Below are 24,155 nucleotides of genomic sequence, written 5' to 3'. Positions count from 1 at the left end.
AGGGCACACACAGCCCCTGGTGGAGCTGGGAGGGCACACACAGCCCCTGGTGGAGCTGGGGAGGGGCATACACAGCCCCTGGTGGAGCTGGGCACTGAGAGCTGCATGGCACAGAAGCAGGAGGGGATGGGGCCATTCTGCACTGCAGGGTGGGGAAGGCTGGGGTGTTGGTGATGGGAGGGGTAGGGCCCTGTGGTCAGAGCCTGCATCCAGCCCCTGCCAGCTTGCTGAGGATCCCCATGCCCTGGCGCCAGGGGAAGGGAAAGAACTGAGGGCCCAGAACACTGGGGGGTGATGAGAGGAGCGGTTTTGAGCCATGCCTCACATCTGCTGAGCACAGCCCTCTCCTCCATGCCCCCTGCTATCCCAGCTCCTTTCCAAGTGCCTTGGCTTGCTGGATGTGGCTCCTGCCAGCATCCCAGGGCGGCGGTGGAGTCCCTCTGGTGCCAGGCATGCCAGGCAGTGCCAGCCACCTCCCCGGGCAGAGAGCTCACAGGCGGCTGCGGGGGCAGCGCTGGAGGGCGTCCCGCAGGGCTCCCAGCACTCGCTCCACGCTGGCCCTGGATGAGTTGCAGCCCATGAGGCCGATGCGCAGGACCTGGAGGAGAAGGGCGAGTGTCTGTGTCTCAGCAGGGAGGACTGGGGGGCACGCAGCCAGGTGCGAGGGGTTGTGCACAGCTCCCTCGCTCGTGTTTAACACCCCATTCCCTATAAAGAGGTGTCACCGCGCTAATTACGCTAATTACGTGCGTGGTTATTCAATTAGGGGTGACTGTGTGTGGTTAGGATGCTCTGCGTTGCTCCGGGCAATGGCACAGCCAGGGAGGGGCAGGGAGGGCGGGGAGCTGTGCCCAGCCGTGGGCAGCAGCAGCAGGGCAGGGCAGGGCTGTGCCCACCTTGCCCACCGTGGGGCCCAGGCCCCCGGCGATCTCCACGCCGTGCTTGTCCATCAGGAAAGCCGTGATGTCCTTCCAGCTGTAGCCCTCGGGCACCCTGACGGTGGTGATGGTGGGCAGTCTGGCCTTCTGAGGAACAGAGGAACTGGTTCCAGTCCCACGGCCCCTGCTGACCCCAGCACAGCGCCAGGAGAGAGCATCACAGAGCAGGGAGACTTTTCTCTGGCACCAAAAGCTGCCCAGGCACATCTCCAGCTGCTCAGGGCTGTGTCCCCTCGCTGTGGTGATGATGATGATGGTGGGCTTGCCCTGCACCCACCTCCTCCTCCACAAAGAGCTCCAGCCCCATGTCGAGCAGCCCCTGGCACAGCAGGCTGCAGTTGGCCCGGTGTCGCTCCCAGGAGCTCTCCAGACCCTGAGGGCAGAGAGGACAGAGGAGGTCTCTGCTGCTGACAGGCACCTCCAGGCACCCAGGGCTCCTCCGAGCCCCGCGGGCGCTGCTGGAGCTGCCCTGCCCGCCCGGTGCCACTCACCAGTTCTGCCAGCAGGGCCAGGCCCTCCCGCAGGCTGAAGAAGCTGTTGATGGGCGCTGTGTGGTGGTACCTGCAAGGGGCACCCGGAGGGGTTCGGCTAGCCTGCAGCGCGGCAGCCCCGTGCTCATGGGAAACTGAGGCACAGCATCCTCCCGCCTCATCACCCAGAGCAGGGGGGTTGAGGAGCAGCCAGCCAGGGTGGTGGGGAGGCAGGGCTGAGCCCTGAAGGGCAGGCAGCGCCCGAGCCAGCGCAGGGGCTGGTGGGGAGTGTTTGCAGCCGTGTGTAAGGGGAGAGCCCGCCCTCACCTCCGTGGCTCCCCGTCACAGCCCCAGTAGTTTGCCAAGCAGCCCATGTCCAGATAGAAGGATGGGGGCTTCGTCTTCCTCCTCAGCAGCTTGTCCCTGGTGAAACAGAGTGCTGGGGAGAGGTGGGACCTTCACGCCACCAGCTCCAGGGTGGGAGGGAGCGCAGAGAGCTCCCAGCCTACAGTGAGTGCAGAGATTGGCTCCAGCTCCCAGTCACTGCCCAGGGATGGGATGGGATGGGATGGGCTCCATCCCCATAGCACTGCAGAGCAGGACAGAAGCAGCAGAGAGGTGACAGCCCCCCCCAGCCCCATCAGCTCCCACCCAGGCTGCTCTTACCTGGCTCTCTCACTGAATGAGATGGGGGCACTGCCAGGGGGTGCATTCAGGACCTTCTGGGACCCCGAATACAGGACATCGATCTCTGCCCAGGAGGGAAGACAGCTCCTCAGGAATCAGAGGCTCCCAGCAGGAAAATGCTGAGCTCTCCGACCTGGCTGCAAGTGCTGGGTGGGAAGCACAGGGGTGGCACACAGGGCAGGTCCTGCTCGTGTTCAGGCTGCTTTGGGAGGGCTCCTGGCACTGCTGATGGTCCCCCAAGGGGAACAGGCTGGACCAGTCCTAGTGCTGCTAGCCGAAATGGAGGCTGAGGGGCTGCTGATGCCACTGCTCTCTCTTCCTGCCCATGAGCCCCTTTGTCCCCTGGCTGCCCATGATGGCACTGTGGCTCTTACCCTGCTGGTCCATGAAGATGGGGGCTCCCCCAAGCGATGCCACTGCGTCCACCAGCAGCAGGCAGCCGTGCCTGTGGGAGGACAGAGCTCAGCCTGCTGCTCCTGCCACCTCCTCTGCCACACCTCTGCCTGCAGCCCTGCCGTGCTGGCCCCCACAGGGGCTGTGTGTCTCACTGGCACCAACTGCTTCCAGCACAACATAAAGCCCAGCACAGATAAATCCCCAGGCCCAAATGCCCAGTGGTGGCCTTGGGGTGCCCACCATGCACTGACCGGTGGCAGAGCTGGCCCAGCCCCTCCAGTGGCTGCAGCACCCCTGTGGAGGACTCGCCGTGGGTGATGAAGAGCACCAAAGGTTTGTGCTGCACCAGGCCCTGCAGGACACAGGGGGAAGGTGACCACGCTGGAGGTCACCTGTGCCCTCTGCATAGTGGCCAGCACTCACCTGCTCAATGTCTTGTGGAGTGAAGTACTTGCCCGGGGGCTTCAGCAGCTCACAGACATTGGCTCCTGGGAGGAATTTGGGCAGAGGAGAGTGAGGTCTGGGCATGCTCCTCACCTGCTCCATGGGGGAAGGGGTCAGGCATGAAGCAGGAGCAGAGCCACCTGCCAGAGTCTGGCCTCATGCAGATTTGCCCAGTGGAAAAGCCATAAAGCACCATAAATAGAGTGGCATCATTCTTGGAAAAACCTCTAGCAGAGTGCTCTCTGGTTTTATAAGCTGTGTCACCGAGCACTGCCAGGGCTGGGACAGCAAACCAGGGCACCCTGCCCTCAAGCCCAGTCCCCTGAGCCCTGCCCCAGCTGCCTGTCCCAGCATACCCAGCCTCCTGGCAATCTCGGCAGCACGCTGTCCCCAGATGCCATTGATGGCCACCAGCACGGTGTCACCTGGCTCCAGCAGGTTGAAGAGGGCGGCCTCCATGGCACAGTGGCCGCTGCCGCTGACGGCCAGGCTCAGCCTGTTGCGTGTCTGGAAGGCGTACTGGATGCCTGCCTTGATCTCATCCATCACCTGCGGCGGCAGCACGCTGGCCAGCACTGCTCCTGCTCCTCTCGCCCCAGCAGAGCTGCTCCAGCCCCTCCTGGGGGCGAGGAGGAGGAGGAGGGGAGGGAAGGAAGGCTGGGCTCACCTGCAGCACCTCGGGGTGCATGTGGCCCAGGAGCTGGAGCGCTCCCGCAGCCCGGATGCGGCGGGGGACGTTGCTGGGGCCCGGCCCGAGCAGCAGCCGCTCCGGCACGGCCAGGGGCCGCAGCAGCTCCCCCGGAGGGCACACGCGGAGCAGGCTGGTGGCCATGGCACGCCGTGCTGAGCCCAGGAGCTGAGCCCAGAGAAGAGGAGTGTTGGAGGCTGCCTGAGCAGCTGCCAGCATTGCAGCACCGTGAATCCCGTGCCAGCAGTGTCCAGTGTCCCCATGGACCTTGACCCAGAAATCGGTGCTCCCCCCTGCCAGTCTGGACTCTACCCCTGGCTGCCTCCCCTGCCTGGTTAATGTGTCACCAGTGCTATCCCTGCTGTCTTGGGCCCCTCGTTTTGGGGGATGCCCCCTTGCTGGTGCTCAGGGCAGCGCTCTGCAGGCACCCCAGCCTCTGGGACTCCAAGCACTGAGGCAGTCCCTGTCCCCACAGCCCCCACAGCACCAGGGCTGGTGTCTCCCAACAGCATCCCAGGAGTGGGATCCCTGCTCTGGGCACCCAGAGCCTGTGCCACAGGGTGGCTGTGCTGAGACTGCTCTGGCACAGCTGCCATGGTCGTAGCTCCTCCTGCAGCAGAAAGTTCCTGTTGACCAGAGCTCCCTGCCCAGGGCCCTGCCCTGCAGAGGCACATCTGGCTGGGTGACAGCCTGAGGGAGGCTGCCAGTGGACTGATGTGCACCTGGGCTGTGGTCTGGGACACAGACACAGTCCCTGCCACAGCGAGCTGTGCTCTGCAGGCTCAGCCTGGACCATGAGCATCCCAGTGTGTCCTGGGGATGCCACAGGCCCCACGTGGGGTCGATTGTCTGTTACCTGCTGTGTGTACCCACAGCACATTGCCTTGTGCCCAACCTCTGCCACATCCTGAAATGCAGAAACCTGACCTCTGCCAGCTTTAGAAGAGCCATGAGTGGATCCCTGCCCTTCAGAGCCCCTCAGTGAGCAAAGCTTTGGCTCAGGAGGGCAGCACAGGGGTGGGAATTGCCAACTGGCAGAACTGGCACCAGTAGCTGCTGCTGAAGAGAGGGACAGAGGCACGGGGCCAGGGACAGTGCCAGGTGAGAGCACGTCTGCCCAGCAGCTGGATGGTGACCACTGAGAGGAGCTGGGGGCAGATGAGTTTGCTCCGACATGGCTGATGGAAGCCACCGCCAGCCCGGGGACGGCTGCTCAGCCATCATCCGCTAAAGCGATGACGACATTTCAGATGGAGATGTCCCTGTTTTCTGGGGAGATTTGGGGCATGGCTGGGGCGGGGAGGGCACGCGTGGCCTCGGGGCTGCCGTGGGGCGAGGCTGGCCGCGCTGCTGGAAACAGCTGGCAGCCAAGGAATAAAGGAATAATCCGCTTTCTGCGCTGGCTCCCAATTCCGGGCGCAGATGGGCAGGAGCGGCCGTGCCCCGGGCGGCGGCTCGGCGGACGGAGGAGCGAACTGACGGCACCGGGGGGCACAGGAAGCCCCGGCCGGGGCCGCTCCTCGGAATCCTGCACCGGGGAGCAGCGGTAGCGGTGTCCGGCCGGGGGTACCGGGGTACGGGGGTACCGGGGTACGGGGGTACCGGGCCGGTGCCGGTTGCCAGGCGACAGCCGCCCCGCCCCGCCCCGCCCCGCCCCGCCCCTGCGGCGGTTCCGCAGCTCCCGGGGCCGGGGGATGCGCTGACGTCACCGCTCCATCCCCGCGCGCGCCCTCCCGGTCCCCGCGTCCCCCTCCGGGCGGCGGCGGCCGCCAACCAGCGCGTGGGGCGGGGACCGCAGGGGCGGGGCCGCTGCCACCCGCACCGGCACCGACACCGGCACCGGCACCGACACCGGCACCGGCACCGCATCGCTCCGCGCGGCTCGGCCCCATGCCGGCGCCCCCCGCCCACGGCTGAGCGCCGCGCCCCTCCGAACCGGCCACGGCCCCGGCCGCGGGCATCACAGGTAGGGAGGGGCGGGCGGCACCGCGCAGCACCGGGCAGCACCGGGGCGATGGCCGCGACGGGAACCGGGGCTGCTCCGCGGGTGGCGGTGCCGCCCCTCGTGGGCCCGGCGGGTGGGAGCGGGATGCGCATCCCCGAGGGTCCGGCGGGGCGGGGGGGCTGAGCCGGTGGCCATTTTGCGGAGCCCCCCCCCATGCTCGATGTTGGGGTGTGGGGGAGCTGCCCTCGGGTGCCCAGCGCGGTGCCCGCCGGGTGCCGCCCCATCATCTTCCAGAAGGATCCAGCCGGGGTGCGGCGGGGGGGCTGCCCGCGGACGAGGAGACGCCTCTGCCGCCCCGGCCCCGGGCAGGGTGCGGAGGGGGAGGATGCCATCCCCGCAGCCCGTGGCGGGGGGCACAGGACCCCCTTGTCACGCAGAGGCACCGCTGCTGTTCGGCGCGGGGCAGATGGCAGTGGTTGTGCAGCTGAGCCATCTTGCGTCATCACCATCAGGATGCTCCAGAGTCAAAGAGCAGCGATGCAGGGAGCGGTGGGTGCCCCGCTTGGGGCTCTCCCCGCGGGTGCCTGGCAAAGATGCTGCGATGCTGAGCCTGTTCTTGGCCCCCAAGGACGAGCAGCTGTCGGTGACCTTGCGCTGTGGGGTGGCTGGACCAGGGCCGCCATGTCACTGCGGGCCAGTTGCGGTGGCTGCTGGCTGAGGAAGGGGCCGGTCCCGGGGCGCGGGGCGAGTGCGGAGCTCCGCACTTGGTCATCCAGGCTCGCAGGGAGCAGCCCTGCACCTGCCCCATTGTCTCACTCCTCTGCTTCCTTCTCCCCCTCCTCCTCCTCCTCCTCCTCCCCCTCGCGGGGCAGTGACCCCTCCCCTGCAGACCCCCTGTGATCCGGGCTCCTGCCTGCTCGGGTCCCATGCGACAGCACCAACGCTCGGGGAGGACCAGGGACCAGCCGAGCATCTCCCGTCCCACCCCAGAGGCAGGCACAGCCCCCGGAGCAGCCCCGTGCGGGTGGCCTCTGTGGCTCTGGGGACAGGGAGGCAGCAGACCGTCCCCCTCCGCCGGCTGTGGCCAGGGGTGTGGTGGCTCTGCCATCTCGGCATGCTGCTGCTGCTGACCTCCATTTTGTCTGGGAGGTGGCAGCTGGCGCTGGCAAAGATGCTGCCACCACCACCCTGCACCTCCCTGCGTGTGGCAAGAGCTGCAGCCCCTCAAGCCCTGGCTCCTGTGGGAATCTGTTGTGCACCCCCTCCCTGGCTGCCCTTCCCCGTGCCCAGCAATGCCCCCAGAGCTCACTGCCCTTTCTGTGCAGCTGTTCCCTGCTTTGGGCTGGCATGGCTGCAAGAGAGGATGGAGAGAGAAGGGATGGGGGTGGGGTTACTTTGCAGCAGAGATGGGGAGCAGAACCCCTCATCCGTTCCTTACATTTGCTACCTGTAAACTGAATCTGCGTGGGAATTCTCAGGGAGCTGCAAATTCTGCCCTGGGGCTGTGTCTCCCATTGGGGTGGGCAGGAGGTGAGGAGGCAGGGGGCAGGGTGCTGGGGAAGCTGGGCTGGCTTTCATCTGGGTGTGGGGGGGCTTTGTCCTTGTCCTGGGCTGTCCTCTGAGCTGCTTCCCTGCCTGCAGGTGCTGCTCTGGAGAAAACTGCACCGTCATGGCCCCTTGTGCTGTGTGGGGCGGGAGGTGGGTGAGGACCGTGGATGGTGCCATGTCATCCAGCAGCGTGTTCCCTGCTGCCCTAGAGGCAGCACAGAGTCCCGTGGTCCCAGTCAGACCCCAACAAAGGCTGCAGGGGAAGGGCTCACCACAGCAAAGCCTGCTGAGAACACTCTGGTGCAGCCCAACGGGGCGTCCACCCTCGCCCTGGCTGAGGTGACGTGGGGCTGGATGTGAGCAGACAAAGGGAAACTCACCTTGGATTCCCCTGGCTGAGGCTCCTCATCTGCTGGAGCTGGGGGACTGGCAGCACAGCACCTTCCTGAGCATCCTCTGGGGAAGAGCTTGCTGGTTGGTGGCACTTGGGGACAATGCTCCCTGTCCTGTTGGTCACCTCTCAGCAGGAGAGGCTGCCAGTTGTAGCCCCTGGACTAAAGAGTGGTTTCATTAGCTAATCTCTGCCCAATTAATCTGGGCTGATCCAGTTAATCATGGCTCTCCAGGCCTTTTGCTCCTCGCTGGGGGTGCCTGGTGTGTCACAGGGATGGGCAGAGCCAGCAGGGTGCACGGGAAGGGGGGGAAGAGGTGGGAACTGGGGACAGGTCCAGATGTTCCCCCTGGCCCAGGACATGGCCATTGCTCTCTGCAGCCTCCCCTGTGATCAGGGCAGCCCTGGGAGGTGGCAGGGAGGGAGCAGGGAGCAGGGCTTTGGTGCTGGCACCCTCCCAGCAAAGGGCTGGTCCTGGCTTATCGAATTTCTCTCGATGGCAGCAGATTAAGCTGCTCTGGCTGCCCCCAGGCAGAGCGAGCTGGCCAGGCTGGAGCTGCCCACAGGCTGGGGGGGCTGCCTGGCCCTGCCCTGCCCTGCCCTGCCCTGCCCACTGCAGCCTGGCCCTCTCTCTCCAGGATGCCCAGTGGTGCCAGGGGTACCTCCCTGCAGCTGAGCCAGGGATGTGAGTCAGGGGAAGGAAAGGAGGGTGAGAAGCAGCTGGGCAGTGTCTGCTGGTGGTCCCCAAGGGCACAGGATGGGCTCCTTGTGCTGCTGTGGCAGGGGTGGAACTGGAGAGCTGCAGAGGAGCAGGGGGAAGCAGTGCACTGCCCACCAAGGATGCTGAGGGAAATGGATGGAGCAGAAAATGGAACTGGGACTCTGCAGCAGGGAATACTGGCCAGGAGAGGAGCTCACATCACAGCCAGATTGGAATACACTGGAATGTAGCCTGTGATGGCAGGGAGAGAGAAAAGGTCCTGCTGGCCAGGAGGGAGGTTCTCACAGCCAGCAGTGGTGGGGGTATGGGGTGTGGGGCTGAGCAGGCAGAAAAAGGCAAAGAAAGGAAAGCAGCACCAATGGAGGGCACACAGCAGGATGGGGAGCACAGGAAGTGGTTCAGAGGAGAAACCAGAGTGTCTTTGTGGGAAGTGATGGGGCTGGAGGGGCTGGGAGTGGCACAGGGTGGGAGGGGATAAGAGCAGGGGCTGAGGTGGCCCGTGGCAGGCAGCAGGGGCTCCTGGTGGCCTCACTGGTGGGTGTTGCTGTTCTGGGGCTGTGCAGGGACCTGACCCACCTCTTCAGAGCCCTGGTGGCTGGAGAGGCTGCAGAGCTGGGGGAAGGGAGCTGCCTCGGCTTGGGGGGAGAGGGAAATGTGTGACATGGGCAGGTGTCAGGTGCAGCCTTGGCCCGGGGGTGAATCCATTGTCCTTGAGTGGTGCCACAGGGTGGAGCAGCTCGAGCTCTTGGCCTCGTGAAGATGCAGCCCTTCCACATGGGAATACATCCAATCGTTTTCATGGGAAAAACAACTCCTTCATTCCCCTTTGGCAAGCACTGCTGTTTAATTTTTCCTTTCCCCCAGCTGAGCGAGGAGGCGGAGGCCACTGGGAGGCAGAGCCCTCTTGCTTGCTTAGGGACTCAAGGGTGGTGTTAAACACCTGCTTAAAATAATCCAAGCTCAAGAAAGCCTGAGACCAAATGCTTGAACTCTGGGATTTATGGGTGTGATCCCTGGCTGAGCACAGTGGGAGCTCCGGAGCCATCCCAGCAGGAAGATAAGAGGGGGGCTTGGGAACTCCAACAGAAGCAGCTTTGTCCTCTGCATGCTGTTGGACATGCCAGCTCACTTATAAAATAGGCAAAGGGTTTCTGAAAGGCAGTGCCAAGCTTGTAACACTTTCTTGATGCAAATTTTTCCACTGTGTCTATGGTTTCCTCTCACCCCCTTGGAAATCAAACCTCAGCTGTCACACCTCAGGTAGTTTTAAAGCCATCACCTTCCCTTGGGATACTTTCTATTCTGTGGATTTGTTTTTTTTCTTCCCTCTCTCCCCCCTTTTTTCACAAATTCTCCTGAATTTTTCATTTGCAGTATGGGAAAACACATCTCATGTTCAAGGTCCCTCCTTCTGGTCATGGCCCATGTAACCAGAGCTGGTGCTCACTCACGATCTCATTTCTCCCTGATCTCCTTCCTCCTGGAGCAAATATCCTGCTGGCAGAGCCCAGGCTTGGAAAGCATTAGGGAATCCACACACACCCTTGCAGGTGGAATGCCAGAGGATTGGGCAGCTCCTGCCCATTTTCTGAGGGGTCCTGTGCTCCATTTTCACCAGCAGGCTCAGCATAGGGGGACAGGGAGAAGGGAAAGGCAGGAAAAGGGATGGATGTTAGAAGGCAGAATTTGTGTCAGGTCCAAAAGGATCCTAAAGGAATCAGAGGAAGGATCCCAGTAGAATTTTCTGGGCAGTGGTCTTGAGGCTGAACTGCAGCTGAGGGAAGCTGGGAATGGCCTGCAGAGCACCAGGGCTGGGATGGACAACTGCTCTGGGAGTGTTGGGGAGGGGTTTGTTTTGTCTTGGTGAGATTTGCAGTTAATTTTTTAGCAAAAGGACTGGCAATAGGATGGTAAACTGGGAGCTTCAGCTGAGTGCAATGGCCACTGGCTTCCCAGGAAGGGCTGCTGGTGCTGATGCTGCAGGTCTGCTCTGAGGGAGCTGAATGGGAGGCGCATGCTCAGCCACCGCCTCCGTTCCCAGTGGAATGCCATCGCTCCCTGCCTCCCTCCCTGCCCTGTCCTCTGCCCAGCCCCTGCTTTGCTGGCCTTGGAGGGGAGACAGCAGGCTCTGGTAACAGGCAGGGACTTTTCTTGCAGACTGGGGGGTACCTGCTCGGTGCCATTGGCACCCTGGGGTGAAAAAGCTGCTCCTTGGGGTTGTCAGTGGCTCTGCCCGCTGCTGTGGGTGCCCAGGGTGATGGAGGCTCCAGTGCTGCCCTGGGCTATCCCAGGGATGGCCCCTGGGACTGAGCTGGGGGTCCTGACCTGAGGTACGACAGGGAGAAGAGGTAAAATGAGGGCAGATAGAGGCATGAAAGAAAATGTCGTATTTCGGGCAGAGACAAAGCAGCGCTCCCAGCAGTTTCCTTGTGCCGGCCTTCCATTCATGCAGCTCAGGTGCAAGGTGTGGGTCGTGCTGCGGCTGTTCCTGACCCCCTTTCCCTCCGCAGGCCAGGCAGCGCTCCCCGGCAGCAGGAGGCGGGCGAGGCCGGCGCCATGGCGGGAGCCTCGGTGAAGGTGGCGGTGCGGGTCCGGCCCTTCAACTCCCGGGAGATGAGCCGCGAGTCCAAGTGCATCATCCAGATGTCAGGAAGCACCACCAGTGAGTGCCCCAGCGGCAGAAAGGGGGGCTTTGGGTGCTGCCTGGGAAAGGAGCACGGGTGGTGTGGCCACAGCAGCAAGCGCTGGCCTGGGGGGATCTGTGTGAGGATGCCCGAAGCATCTCCAGTGGTTTGGAGGAGGGGATGGGAGGAGTTCAGCTTTCCATGGGGAAACGCTGTTGGAATGGCAGTGGTGACAGTGAAAGGGGCGGTATTCCCCAGCAGGCAAGGAGGGAGGAATCACAGGATGGTTGTTTTGGAAGGGGTGTTAAAGATTATCTCGTTCCAGCCTTCCACTATAGGTCAGGCTCTTCCACCTCCAACCTGGCCTTGGAGCTGTGCGTGTGTGGGCCAGCAGCTGGTTTTTGTGTGCCTGGCCAGGTACCACTCACTGCAGCCTGCCAGGACCCATCCCTGCTTCTCTGGGGCTCCTGGAGGTGCAGCACAGCAGGATGAGGGGTGGGAAGGGGCTTTGCCCAGGGAATGGTGTGCTCAGGGCAGGGGGTGCAGCCTGGAGCCCTGGGGCTGTGTGTCCTGCCTGGCTGTGTGTCCTGCCTGGCCTTTGCCTCTCTTTAAACACCAGCTGCCGGCAGTGGGATGTGGGACTGGCACTGAAACCCCTCCTCTCTGGCTCTGGAAGCCTCCAGATGGGGCAGTGTCTAAAATAACTCCTGCCTGCGTCACCGGCGGTGGGTGACACACTGGTGGAGCCACCCCCGCCCTGCAGGCTGCCATGACAACCCTGCTGCTGGCAGGGGACAGCACCCAAGGGTGCAGGGGGGACGCTGGGACCCCGCTGGCCACCCCAGGCCCAGGGGAAAGGTCTGTGGGGCAGCCCCTGCTGGTCTCTGGCATCCTGTGGGGTTCTCCCTTCATGGCTGGACAGGGATTCTCCACCTGCCTGGGGGGCAGAGCTTCTGTCCTCATGGTGAGGAAGCCTCCTGTCCATGCAGGGGCTTCCCAGCTGCCCAGGGCCAGGAATGGGAGGGCAGGTGTTCCCCATTCTGGTTCTGGGGGGGAACTGTCGTGCCTCAGTCCCAGTCAGGAGCCTCAGGCATCCCCCAGCTCCACCATGGCTGTGTTTGCTCAGAGCTCACCCTGCTCGCCCTGGCTGTGCCCCCACCCCTCTGCACCAGGGAGGGCAGCAGGGCTGCAGGCAGGAGCCCTTTGCTGACAGGGAGGATTTTCTCCGTGAATGCACAAACCACTGGCTAATCCTCTTGGCCAGGGGGCTGGGGAGCAAGCGTGGGGGGCTCTGCTGCTGCTGTGGCTGGTGGAGGCAGGAGGATGCCAGCAGAGCAGGGCTGTCCCAATCCCCCAGCTCCTGGCAGAGAAGCCAAGGATAAACATATCTGAGGGGAGTGAGAACAAGTTTTCCTCTTCCCAGGATTATCAGCAGAGACCTTTGCCTGTGCTGGGGTGGGGAGGCAGCTTCTTCTCCTCCATTGAGCCCCCTGGGAGGCAGAAGGGCCCAGGGAGGGAAGGGATCTCAGCCTTTCTCTGCTGTCCTTTCACCTGCAAACTTCCAGCTGCCCACCAGCCCTGCTGCTCTGTTCCTGTGCTGTCCTGCACCCTGTGGGCACCATCCCTGGCACCAGCACTCCTGGCCCCCCTCTCCTGATGGCTCCCACCCCTGGCTTTGATCCCAGTCGTGTTCTCTGGCTGGAGCTGTGCCTCTGCTGCCTTTAAACCCTGGTGATTATTTTCTCTGAGCTGGGTTCTGGGCTTTCTCCTGCTTTGTGCCTGCCCACTCCTGCTGTGGCTCTTCAGGGCAAGGTGAGGGACAGCTCCAGAAGTTTTCCTCCCTCCTGCCTCCTTGTTTCTATGTTTGTCTTCACCTCCACACCCCTCCTTGCCTTTTCAATCCCAATGGCCCAGAGCATGAATTTTTTGGAGCAGCTTTGCACAAGTCCTATAGGAAAGGAAAAACTCCACCAGCAGCATCCATCTGCCTGCAGGCAAATAAATGGGAATGGCAGGGGCATGGCAAGAGTGTTTCAGCTCAGGACAGGAGATGCCTGCCCTCGGGATGCTCCCCTGTGTCCCAGTCTCTGGTGTCCCATGCCAGCTGGGAGCTGCAGCTGGGGTGCCTGGAGCCACGTGGTGCCATCCCCGGCTGCTCCCCTGCCCTGTGCCCAGCATGGGCTGGCACTGGGATGCAGAACAGGCTCCTTGTGCAGCCCCATCCCTGCTCCACAACTCATCTTTGCTCCTGTTTGCTCAGTCAGTGCCACCTCTGCAGGGCAGAGCCAGGCCTGGTGACCTGGTGGAGCTGCCAGGCTGAGCACCAGGAGCCACCAGAGATGCTCCATCCCACTTCTTGCACAACCTCTCCTCCTGCTTCTCTTCACAACGCCCTCAGCACCACATCCAGGCATGGGCAGGGGTCAGGAACATGCTGCCCACAAAGCCCTGCTCTTCCAGGGGCCTCCACATCCTCCCTGCCTGCTGCTGCAGGATTCCCAGTTGTTCCCTCCCAGCCCTTTCTCCCGGTATTCAGCCTGCCTGGGATGCAGCGGGTGCCCCGAGCAGTGGGGCCGGGCTGCCTGCAGCAGGTGGGCAGGCAGGGAGCCCGTGCCAGCCCCTCTTTGGTGCCAGAGCTGGGCTTCTGTCCATGCCAAGGAGCATCTCAGCAGCACCACGCTGTGGTTTTGTGGCTGGGGCTGGATGCTGACCCCCGTTCCCCAGTCTGCTGCTGCTGTGCTGGGCTGTTCTCAGGTCACAAGGGGGGGACCCTTCCCACGGGGGTGGAAGGTGTATCCATTGTGGTGTTGGAGGAGGGATTCAGAGCAGAAAGCATCTCTGTGCGTGACACTGCACATCTGGAAGCACATCTGGCCACCAGAGATCCCAGCAGTGAGCTGCCCCATGCCTGGGGCTGCCCAGGAATGCCCAGCTGGAATCGGGAGTGGTTTGAGCCCTGGCTGCCTGAAGGGCAGAGCAGGCTGGGCTGGAGAAAGTTCAGGGTTGGTGGTTTCTCCATCCCTGGTGGTGGCAGGGAGCAGCTGGGGCAGTGGGCACAGGAGCTGTGCTGTGCAGGCCTCAATGTCACTTCAGTGTCACCTAACATGGCTGGTGGCTGAACCTCGTGATTGCCCGCTGGTCTGGGCTCCTTCTGATGCATCTGTTGTTTCAGAAATAAAACCACATGGTAAATGCTCTACAGGAGGGAAAAAAAACCCACCCATGGCATGAGGAAGAGCAGTGATGCAGTCTCCAATTTCCATAGCAACGTCCTTTTCATCAGGGGATGACAAAAGCAGACTCTTGTTTCCGCTGCTGGTGTGACACGAGGCATTAATCACTGCTGGGGCTGGGCACCTGCAGGGGAAGGAGCCAGAGGGGCTCTGGGGGAGCCCTGGCAGGGCTGCAGCTGCTCCCACCCCACAGGTGCCACCATGGGGGCTCTGGGGAGAGGAAGGCTGTGACCCTCCTGTGTGACCGTGTGTTCACAGGGGTTTTCGAATGAGGGAAGAGACGAGAATGGTGACTCCATGTTTCAGAAGGCTTGATTTATTATTTTATGGTATATATTATATTAAAACTATACTAAAAGAATAGAAGAAAAAGTTCTCATCAGAAGGCTGGCTAAGAATAGAAAGGAAAGAATGATAACAAAGGTTTGTGGCTCGGACACTGTGTCCAAGCCAGTTGAGCTGTGATTGGCCATTAATTCCAAACATCCCCATGAGCCCAATCCCAGATGCACCTGTTGCATTCCACAGCAGCAGATAACCATTGTTTACATTTTGTCCCTGAGGCCTCTCAGCTTCTCAGGAGAAAAAAAAACCAAGGAAAGGATTTTCATAAAAAGATGTCAGCAACACTCCTGTGCCATGCTGGGCTCCCATGGGCAGGTGCCACAGCAGGAGGGACCCTGGGGGAAGGAGTCATGTCCCCCTCTCTGTGTCCAGCAGGAGGGTTGGGCAAGGCTCTGCCCTGTTCCCTGGGCTCTGCTGGCCATGGCATCCACCTCCTCTGCTTTCACAGGTGGGGTCTGGGGCTTCTGGACCCACCTGCAGAGCTGGAAGATTCCCAGTCCGCCTTCTGTGACCGTGTTCACAGGGGTTTTCAGATGAGGGAAGAGATGAAGATTTGACTCCATACTTCAGAAGGCTTGATTTATTATTTTATTATATATATTACATTAAAACTATACTAAAAGAATAGAAGAAAAGGTTTCATCTCAGGAAGCTAGCTAAGCTAAGAATAGAAAAGAATGAATAACAAAGGTTTGTGGCTCAGACACTGTGTCCAAGCCAGTTGACTGTGATTGGCCATTAATTAGAAACAACCACATGAAACCAATCACAGACCTGCCTGTTGCATTCCACAGCAGCAGATAATCATTGTTTACATTTTGTCCCTGAGGCCTCTCAGTTTCTCAAGAAGAAAAAGTCCTAAGAGAAGGATTTTACATGAAAACAGTCCAGGACTGTTTTGGACCGAAACCCATCACCCTTCATCCCCCTCACATGGTGGGGGGCAGAGGGGCATGGGGCAGGGCTCCCAGGGGTGCCTGGTGGCCTCATGTTCCATCTGTTTGTCCCTAGCTATCCTGAACCCAAAACAGCCCAAAGAGACACCAAAAAGCTTCAGCTTTGACTATTCCTACTGGTCCCACACCACGGTAAGCACTGGGAGGGCTGAGCCCGCCTGGAAGGCTGGGCTGGGGAGAGGCAGGAGGGCCTCCTTGCCCAATTTCTCCATGTCCCCCTCCTCTGTGCAGCCTGCAGACATCAACTATGCCTCCCAGAAGCAAGTGTACCGGGACATTGGCGAGGAGATGCTGCAGCATGCCTTTGAAGGCTACAACGTCTGCATCTTCGCCTACGGGCAGACAGGAGCTGGGAAATCCTACACCATGATGGGCAAGCAGGAGAAGGACCAGCAAGGCATCATCCCACAGGTATGCCTGGGGAAAACTGCCTATCCTCCCCGTTCCCAAAGGGGTGCCCAAAGGAAAAGCAGAGCTGGGAGGAAAGAGGCAGCAGGGTGGGGGTGAGGCTTTGCCAAGGTCTAATGTAGCACTGCTGTGACAGTGAGCTGGCATGGCTCCACCAGGAGGGGTCAAGGAGGGTCATCCAGGCTCTCCAAGGCTGGAAGGATTATGGTCTGGCCACACAAGGCCAGTGGGTGTGAGCAACAGTGGCCCAAGAGCTGCCATGTGCTGGCCAGGGGGGACATGGTGGGGCTCTGGGGATGCTGATTGTCCATGTCAGCATGGGGGGGCTCTGCCAGCTCCCCAGGAGCTGTTCCAGCACTCACTGGCTGGTTTTTGGGGTGAAAAGGTAGAAACCCCTGTATCCTGGGCACTCCTGTGTCCACAGCTGTGCGAGGACCTCATCTCCTCCATCAATGACACCACATTGGGGCTCTGGGGATGCTGATTGTCCATGTCAGCATGGGGGGGCTCTGCCAGCTCCCCAGGAGCTGTTCCAGCACTCACTGGCTGGTTTTTGGGGTGAAAAGGTAGAAACCCCTGTGTCTGGGCCCCCCAGGCAGGCGCACTGGGGCTGAGCCTGACTCTTGTGTCCACAGCTGTGTGAGGATCTCTTCTCCCGCATCAATGACACCACCAATGACAACATGTCCTACTCTGTGGAGGTAGGCACCCCTCCTCTGCCTGCCCAGCCCCTTCTGGCCTCCCAGCTGGCTCCACAGGTTGTGCCAGTGTGCAGAGCCCTCTTTGGGGCCATCCTGCTAGCTCTGCCCGTGCCCTCTGCTCTAGGTGAGCTACATGGAGATCTACTGTGAACGTGTGAGGGACCTGCTGAACCCCAAGAACAAGGGCAACCTGCGGGTGAGGGAGCATCCCCTGATGGGTCCATATGTTGAGGACCTTTCCAAGCTGGCTGTGACCTCCTACAATGATATCCAGGACCTCATGGACTCTGGGAACAAGGCCCGGTGAGTTGGAGAAGGGCAGGAGATGGGCAGGGTTTGGGAAGCTTGCAGTCACTTCTAGAAGGTCCTGCTTCACTCCCTGACTTTGCCAGTCCAGCTGCCCTGGAAGTGGCAACCCCCTCCTTGCTGAGGGAACCCCCACTTGCTTTCACCTCACTTTCCTCCTGCTTTCCAAGGGCACTGGAGACAGCAGGGAAAATCTTGAACTTGTGCACATCTTCTCTCAGAGCCCTCTCTTGTCCTCTATTCTTGCCTTCCCACCATGTACCCTGTCCTGGCCCTGGCCCCATCACTCCAGTGTCCCTCACAGAGTGTCACACCTCCCTGTCCTGCTCTCCCTGCAGCACAGTGGCTGCCACCAACATGAATGAGACCAGCAGCCGCTCCCACGCCGTGTTCAACATCATCTTCACACAGAAGCGGCACGACGCCGAGACAGACATCACCACTGAGAAGGCAAGAGCAGGGCTGGGGGACTCAGGGGAGCCCTCATGGATCCAGGAAGGACTTTTGTGCTCTTTCATCAGCACTTGGGGCATGGTGGTGCAGCCTGGTGGAGGGTTGGAGCAGGAGGGAGATGAGTGCCAGGCACATTCTAGGCTCGTGGTCCCTTCAGGGACTGGCCCCTGCACAGGATATTTGGCAGCTGGTGCCCTTCAGCCCTGCCTGCAAGGGTATTAGCCCTGCTCCTGAGCAGTTCCTGCAAGGATGACCCTGCAGAGCCACTGCTGCCCTCAGAGCGGTGCCATCCTGCAAGGGGTTTTGGCTTCGTGCTGGGTTTGCTGTGCCCACAGGGCTGACAGCCTCCCCTCTGCCTGCAGGTCAGCAAAATCAGCTTGGTGGACCTGGCTGGGAGTGAGAGAGCTGATTCTACAGGTGCCAAGGGCACAAGGCTAAAGGTGAGAGCTGACCTGAGGTCCCCTTCTGCTGGTGGGACACCATGGCCTCCTCCCTCATTCCCAAAACATCTCCTTGCCTGGTTCTTTGCACATTGCACTGCCAAAATCCTTGATGGGATTGTGTTTGAAAGCTGCCCAGTGCCAGTTTCACCATGAGTCCCAGCTGGGGGGTGCTGGTTACCCATCAGGACCAGCTGTTCTTTGTCCACACCATGCTGGATATTCCTCATTTTCTCCTGGGCTTTAATGTGGCTCTGAAATGGGGCCTTGAGCATTTTCCTCTTCTAACCAGGAAGGAGCAAACATCAACAAGTCCTTGACCACTCTGGGGAAAGTCATCTCTGCCCTGGCAGAAATGGTAGGTAGCTGGAGAGAAGACAAACATTGGCACTGGGGGGAATTGGGCTTGGGCCAGCAGGGCTGGGCTCAGCTTTGAGGGATGGAGCATCCCAGCTCCATGGGATGGGCTCAGCTTTGAGGGATGGAGCATCCCAGCTCCATGGGATGGGCTCAGCTTTGAGGGATGGAGCATCCCAGCTCCAAGGGCTGGGCTCAGCTTTGAGGGATGGAGCATCCCAGCTTCATGGGATGGAGCATCCCAGCTCCATGGGATGGACAGACACATCCCAAGCTGTCCCTGCAGATGGGACAAGCTGGGCTGCTGGAGATGCCATCTGCATGGGGACCTGTGGCACTCTCTGTTTGAGGGCCAGGGATCTGTGGTGGGTGCCAAGGAAAAAAGCAGCTCCCCTAAACAGTGTCTCCATTTCCTTTGCAGGATTCAGGGCCCAACAAGGTGGGTTCCCAGGCTGGATGGGGAGGGGGCGTTGGTTTTGAGCACAGTGGGAGTGGGTGGGAGTGGGTTGCAGGGTGGTTTGGGAGTGAGATTGGCTCGAGTTCAGGCACATTCTTCTCCTCATTCCTCCTCCTCCCTCTGGGGCTCTCAGTAGCCAGCTCAGGGCATTTCACAGGCAGGACCTGTGGACCTGGGCAAAGATGCCCAAGGTTTCCATCCTGCTCCAAGTCCCCATGGCTGGGGACCAGCTGTCACCTTCCCTTTGAGGAGAGCAGGCATCTTGACAGCCCTTCCCTTTGCTCTCCCAGAACAAAAAGAAGAAGAAGACAGATTTCATCCCCTACCGAGACTCGGTGCTGACCTGGCTGCTGCGGGAGAACCTGGGTGAGGACAGCTGGGGGGTGTTCTCTGCCAAAGGCTGCCAGGCAGGGCATGGCAGGGGGCACAGGGACCAGCATCTCCCTCATGCCTCTGTCTTACTGGGCAGGAGGCAACTCCAGAACTGCCATGGTGGCTGCTCTCAGTCCTGCTGACATCAACTACGATGAGACCCTCAGCACCCTCAGGTAGGAAGAAGTGCCCTTGTTCTCCCTGCAGTGAGCAGAAACAGGGGAGGCTGAGGCACAGGCACTGCCACATGCTCTCCCCACCTCTGTGGTGTCCCTCCCTGGGGGTGTGCTCTGGAGGGAGCCTGCAACCCCAGACAAAGGCCCAAAGGATTGTCCCAGCACTGGGATCCTCCCTGCTGGAGGGGCTCTGCAGCACTCTTGCTTGTCCAGCAGCTGGGGTTTTGCCTCTGTTCTTGTGTTGTTCAAGACCCTGCCCCTGTTTTTATGTTGCTCAAGACCCTGCCCCTGGTTTTGTGTTGCCCAAGACCCTGCTCCTGTTCTCAGTGCTGTTCAAAACCCTGCCCCTGTTCTTGTGTTGCTCAAGACCCTGCCCCTGTTCTTGCGTTGCTCAAGACCCTGCCCCTGTTCTCAATGTTGCTCAAGACCCTGGCCCTGTTCTCAGTGCTGTTCAAGACCCTGCCCCTGTTCTCAGTGTTGCTCAAGACCCTGCCCCTGTTCTCAGTGTTGCTCAGGACCCTGCCCCTGTTCCCTAGGTACGCTGACCGTGCCAAGCAGATCCGCTGCAATGCTGTCATCAATGAGGACCCCAACAACAAGCTCATCAGGGAGCTGAAGGATGAGGTGGCTCGTCTGCGTGACCTGCTCTACGCCCAGGGCCTCGGGGACATCATTGACAGTAGGTACCAGGGGTGCTCCCTGCCACTGGCTCCAGGCAGAGATGGGCTGATGTCCCCACAGCCTCCCTGCACCCTGCTGCCCTGCCCCACAGCAGCACCACTGCTGCCCCACTGGTGAGCCCCTGCACGCATGGGCACAGCCCCCAGCCCCTCCTGTGGCAGGGGGAGCTGCTTTCTGCCCAGCAAACCTTCCCTTCTTCCCTTCCACCCACCATCTTCAGCATCCAGCACCCAGAAGAGGTGCCAGGAAGGTGTTACCGGGGCTGCACGTGCCCATGGGCTCCCCTCCCTGTGCTGTCTGATACCCTACTGAGATGAGCCCCCCCTTGTTCTGTTCTCTCTTCTGTTCTCTCTGTCTTACCCCCCTCCCTGCCCTCTCTTTCTCTCTTAGCCCACCCTGCTGCGGGAGGATCCAAATGTGTGTATTCCCCATCACTGGTACTCTCTGTTGCTTCACAGCTTTTTGGAGATCTGGGCTGTGCCCAGGGGCACCCGTGCAGCATGGGGAGGGCTCCTGCAGCCAGCCCCTGCTGCTGGGGTGCTGTGTGCCTGCAGGCTGCCCATCCTCAGGGAGCTGGCACAGGGCATGGTGCCAGAGTGGCGGCTAGCACCTGGGCTTGGCTAGTGCTGAAGGGACCAGTGTCCTCCCACCTGGCCATGCCAAGGGCCCAGGCACCACGGGGACTCCTCCTTCATGCTGTTGTGATGTTTCCTGTTGCTGCTGCTGCTGCTGCTCTGCTGCTGCTGGTGTCTCACTGGGGCTGGAGCCTGGCACGGCCTCGGGTGGGATGGAATGGTGCTCTACTGATGGATTGGCGGGTGGTGGTGGCCAGGAGGCTTTGGCCCGTGGATAAGCACTGGGCCCTGTCCCACCCCAGGTCAGGCAGTGCAGCCAGGCTATGGTGAGCCTGCTGAGGAGCCAGGGGCCTGCTTGTGCCCTCCTGGCTCAGCTTCCCTGGATGTGGGCTAATGGAGATGGGTGAATAATCCTGCACCTGCTGACCTGTGCCCTGCCTGCCTCTTGCACACTGCTCTGAGAACCAGTAACTCCTCAGGGCTGGAGGAGCATCTCCCACACCTGGTCCTAAGCCACCACAGCTTGCAAGCTGGCAAGCCTCCCTGCCTGTAGTCCTGGCTTCATTCTCTGGCTGCCTGGCCAAGGTGCTGCTCCAGCAGGCCATGGGCTTCCTTTGAGCAGACCCTGTGAGGGAATCCTGATGCTTCTCCTGCCCTGTCTACCTGACCCTTTATAGGGCAGAAGGCCACCCCCTCTCATCCCCTTCCCTTCTCATTCTCTGCTCCCAGATCTGGCTAATCTGGGGCATCTGGGCAGGGAAAACCACACAGGCTGTGAGAGATGGAGAGAATGCCAGAGGCAGTGGCACATACTTGGGGAGGACATTTGATCCCAGACCTGATGGATGCAGGACCTGAGGTTGCAAAAAAGTGTCCCTGGGAGCCCAGGATGGCTGCTTGCAGCATCTGCCTCAGCCAACAGCCCTGTTCCCTGAGGGGAAGAGAGTGCCTGCCCTGCCCTGTTGCTGTCTGTGCTGCTCTGCTCTTGCCTGTGCCTTTTCCTGTAATTCCTGGCTTTTTTTCTCGACGCACCGGCCACTCTTTTTTTTTTCCCAACAGCTTTTCTTGTCTCTGTCTCTCTCTGTCACCCTGTCTGTGTGTCTTTCCCCGGCCCACCCCTCCTTCCGCGCCCGTAGATGTGTCCGACCTTGAGAACAATAATGATGCTGGAGGGGCAGAGCTGAGCCAGCGCCATGACAATCTCTCCACAGTGACCAACGCCATCGCTGGCATCAGCCCCTCTTCCTCCCTCTCTGCCCTGTCCAGCCGCGCTGCCTCGGTCGCCAGCCTCCACGAGCGCATCATGTTTGCTCCGGGCAGCGAAGAGGCAATCGAGAGGCTCAAGGTAAGAGGCTGCTGCCTTGCCTTTCCTTTCCTTTTGTCTTGGTTTGGAAAGACAGGAGGCTGCTGAGGAAGGCAGGAGCCTCCCCTGAAATGGAGAATGTAAACCCTCCCCACCCCTCTGAATTGCTATAAATTTTAAATTAAGGGGCTCTCGGGCAAAATATGGGAGCAGGAAATAACAGTTCTTTAATAGGGAAAGGAAAAAAAGGATAAAATAAACAATGCAGTACACTGGAACAACACTGACAGAGTCAGAACCCAGCCTGACACCCTGTGGGTCAGGGTGTTGGCAGCAGTCCCATTGGAATTGTGGCTCAGCCCTCCTGCAGTGTCAGGGGTGGCTCTGCTGGAGCAAGGGGATCCTGTAGAGAAGGATGGATTCTTCCTCTGAAGATCCCGTGGAAGAAGAAGACAGCTGCTGTTCCTCTGGGGAATCCTGTGGAGAAGCCGTGCTTCTCAAAAACTCCTGGACTATATCTGGGTAGCAATGCTTGGCTCCTCCCTCTGGGCTCACATCTCCCAATGGGATGCTGTAGCTCTTATCAGCCATGCAGGGACATCCAATAGCTGTTATCAGCAATGTCCCCTCCCGAGGGAGGTGTGAATGTGGTCACTCAAAGAGAGAGATAAGGCAAACTGCCCACTTGCCAAAGGTAATCTGCCATACAGATGGTAATGGAAAACAACTTGCATTGCAATCTTCAACACCTTTCCTTTCCCTTTCCCTTTCCCTTTCCCTTTCCCTTTCCCTTTCCCTTTCCCTTTCCCTTTCCCTTTCCCTTTCCTTCCCCCTGCCCTCCAGCTTGCAGAGGGGGCTCAGTGTTTTCTGGAGCCCCATGAAGGGTGATCCTCATGGAAGAGATACTCAGATGTGCTCTTGCAGAGTGGACAGACCTAGAGCTCGCCCACCCTGAGGGTTTGGGTGTTGTAGGGTCCTCCTGGTGCTGCCTTGGACCTGTGGGACAGGTGCTTTGGGCTTGGGATGGGCACAGTGCTCCTGGTCCTGCATGGTGCAGCAGTGGGCTGGCAGCAAGGCAATGGAGAGGGTGGTGTCTGTGCCTCACTCTTTGAAGGTGGGACTGATGGAAAGATGGGGGTGAAATGCTGCTGAAACTGGGACTGGTGTCCCACTGGAGCACACTGTGCAGAGTGGCCAGGAGTGCTGCCCCAGGATGGTGTCACCAAGCCCTGTTTAACCCCCCTGGCAGGAGACAGAGAAGATCATTGCAGAGCTGAACGAGACGTGGGAGGAGAAGCTGCGCAGGACAGAAGCGATACGGATGGAGAGGTGGGTGGGCTGGGGGACTGGGGTGGGATGGCAGGGCACAAGTGGCATTCCTTGGGCACTTTGTTAGAGCAGTTGGGTTCCTGGGACAGCCAAACAGTTTGGATGTCCAGCTGGACCCTGGCTTGCCCCTGGGGACCCCAGTACCCACCATGTCAGCCTGCACAGAGGTGGGCTGCTCTGAAAAACCCACCTGGACTGTGATGAGAGCTGTGGCAAGCCCTGCATTGCAATCCATGGGACAAACCAAGGGCTTCCATCCTAGAGGTGCATGGAGTTTTGACAGGCACTTCTTTCTCTTGCTCCTTCAGGGAAGCGTTGCTGGCTGAAATGGGGGTGGCCATGAGGGAGGATGGAGGCACCTTGGGTGTATTTTCTCCTAAAAAGGTAGGATCATCCTATTCTCTTCTTCCTGGGGACTGGTTTGTACCCCTGCAGCTCCCTTCTGATGCACTCTGTCACAGCTGGCCAGTCCCATATCCTTCACTAGCCTTTTCTTGGCTCTGAAACCTGTGGGGGAAATCCCAGCATTGAGCCTGCTGGGCACAAACATGGGTACAAATACGTGGATAAATGTCCACCCCCACTGCTGGCATGCTGTCCCCTGCATGAGGGGATTTGCTGATGATCACTCTCTTGAACTTCAGTGTTAACTCATAAAAATTCATACTTTCAGATATTTAAAATTGCTGCCCCTGAAGCCAGCAAGTCCTTGCTAAGAAATGTGGGCGGGCAAATATTCCATCTCTTTATTGCTTGTAGCATTTGACTTGGCCAAACCTCTTAAATGTGTGTGTCCCCAGCTCAGGTGGTGATAAAGACTTCACAGCCTTCCTCTTATGAGGCCAATCTGACTTTTAGGATAAACTTGTGCACTGTTGTCTTTGTTTCTTGTCCCAGCTGCTGCCTGTTAGGAGTCCAGACCTTTGGGTAGGAAGCGTGGGGGTTTATTCCCCAAAGCAGGTTGGTCTTGGAGGTGGGGCATTGCTGTGGTGGTCTTGGTGCCTCCTTGCTCTTCAGCTGTCTGGCAGGTGGAAACTCTTCTGACTTCTCCAGTGGCTGGTGAGGAAAGTTAGTGTTGATAGTGTGCAAATCCATTTTGTTATGGGCACTGCACTTTGCTGTCCTGCTGTGTGCCATGGCTGGGGTGGTTACAGCTCCAGGAGCTCGGTGGAAGGTCACCACCAGCTTTACAAATCTGGACAAAAACTGCA

The 24,155-nt window shown here is 60.0% G+C and overlaps 2 protein-coding genes across 26 annotated transcripts in view; one reads left to right on the top strand and one right to left on the bottom strand.

The window, feature by feature from the left end:
- Positions 1-69: 69 nt before the first annotated feature.
- Positions 70-3,782, bottom strand: AGXT (alanine--glyoxylate aminotransferase). Its single transcript, XM_071437035.1, has 11 exons — positions 3,603-3,782; positions 3,292-3,484; positions 2,915-2,979; positions 2,743-2,843; positions 2,470-2,540; positions 2,075-2,159; positions 1,736-1,831; positions 1,430-1,499; positions 1,216-1,311; positions 897-1,025; positions 70-598 (listed from the first exon to the last, which is right to left on the bottom strand). The coding sequence occupies exons 1-11, from the start codon at positions 3,765-3,767 to the stop codon at positions 491-493; spliced, it is 1,179 nt and encodes a 392-aa protein (XP_071293136.1). The 5' UTR covers positions 3,768-3,782; the 3' UTR covers positions 70-490.
- Positions 3,783-5,341: 1,559 nt separating this feature from the next.
- The window catches only part of KIF1A (kinesin family member 1A), a 42,825-nt gene continuing 24,011 nt past the window's right edge, over positions 5,342-24,155 (top strand). For 5 of the 25 annotated variants that reach the window (XM_071437197.1, XM_071437199.1, XM_071437198.1 and 2 more), the window contains exons 1-17: positions 10,338-10,359; positions 10,739-10,890; positions 15,442-15,518; positions 15,618-15,797; positions 16,430-16,495; positions 16,620-16,798; positions 17,140-17,251; positions 17,617-17,694; positions 17,987-18,052; positions 18,473-18,490; positions 18,799-18,874; positions 18,978-19,056; positions 19,593-19,735; positions 20,128-20,154; positions 21,449-21,657; positions 22,865-22,944; positions 23,253-23,328. In XM_071437197.1, coding sequence (XP_071293298.1) covers positions 10,785-10,890; positions 15,442-15,518; positions 15,618-15,797; positions 16,430-16,495; positions 16,620-16,798; positions 17,140-17,251; positions 17,617-17,694; positions 17,987-18,052; positions 18,473-18,490; positions 18,799-18,874; positions 18,978-19,056; positions 19,593-19,735; positions 20,128-20,154; positions 21,449-21,657; positions 22,865-22,944; positions 23,253-23,328 — 1,572 coding nt within the window. In that variant the 5' untranslated portion in view covers positions 10,338-10,359; positions 10,739-10,784. Of the gene's footprint in view, positions 5,590-10,337; positions 10,360-10,738; positions 10,891-15,441; positions 15,519-15,617; positions 15,798-16,429; positions 16,496-16,619; positions 16,799-17,139; positions 17,252-17,616; positions 17,695-17,986; positions 18,053-18,472; positions 18,491-18,798; positions 18,875-18,977; positions 19,057-19,592; positions 19,736-20,127; positions 20,155-21,448; positions 21,658-22,864; positions 22,945-23,252; positions 23,329-24,155 lie in introns of those variants that run through there. The other 20 variants (XM_071437205.1, XM_071437203.1, XM_071437202.1 and 17 more) reach the window with 9 other exon arrangements.

This window comes from Agelaius tricolor, unplaced genomic scaffold (assembly GCF_023055355.1).
Source record: "Agelaius tricolor isolate 1412-34295 unplaced genomic scaffold, bAgeTri1.0.p SCAF_12, whole genome shotgun sequence".
Classification (NCBI taxonomy): domain Eukaryota; kingdom Metazoa; phylum Chordata; class Aves; order Passeriformes; family Icteridae; genus Agelaius; species Agelaius tricolor.
The sequence above is the reverse complement of the archived record's forward strand: the minus strand, read 5'-3'. Positions and strand labels throughout refer to the sequence as shown.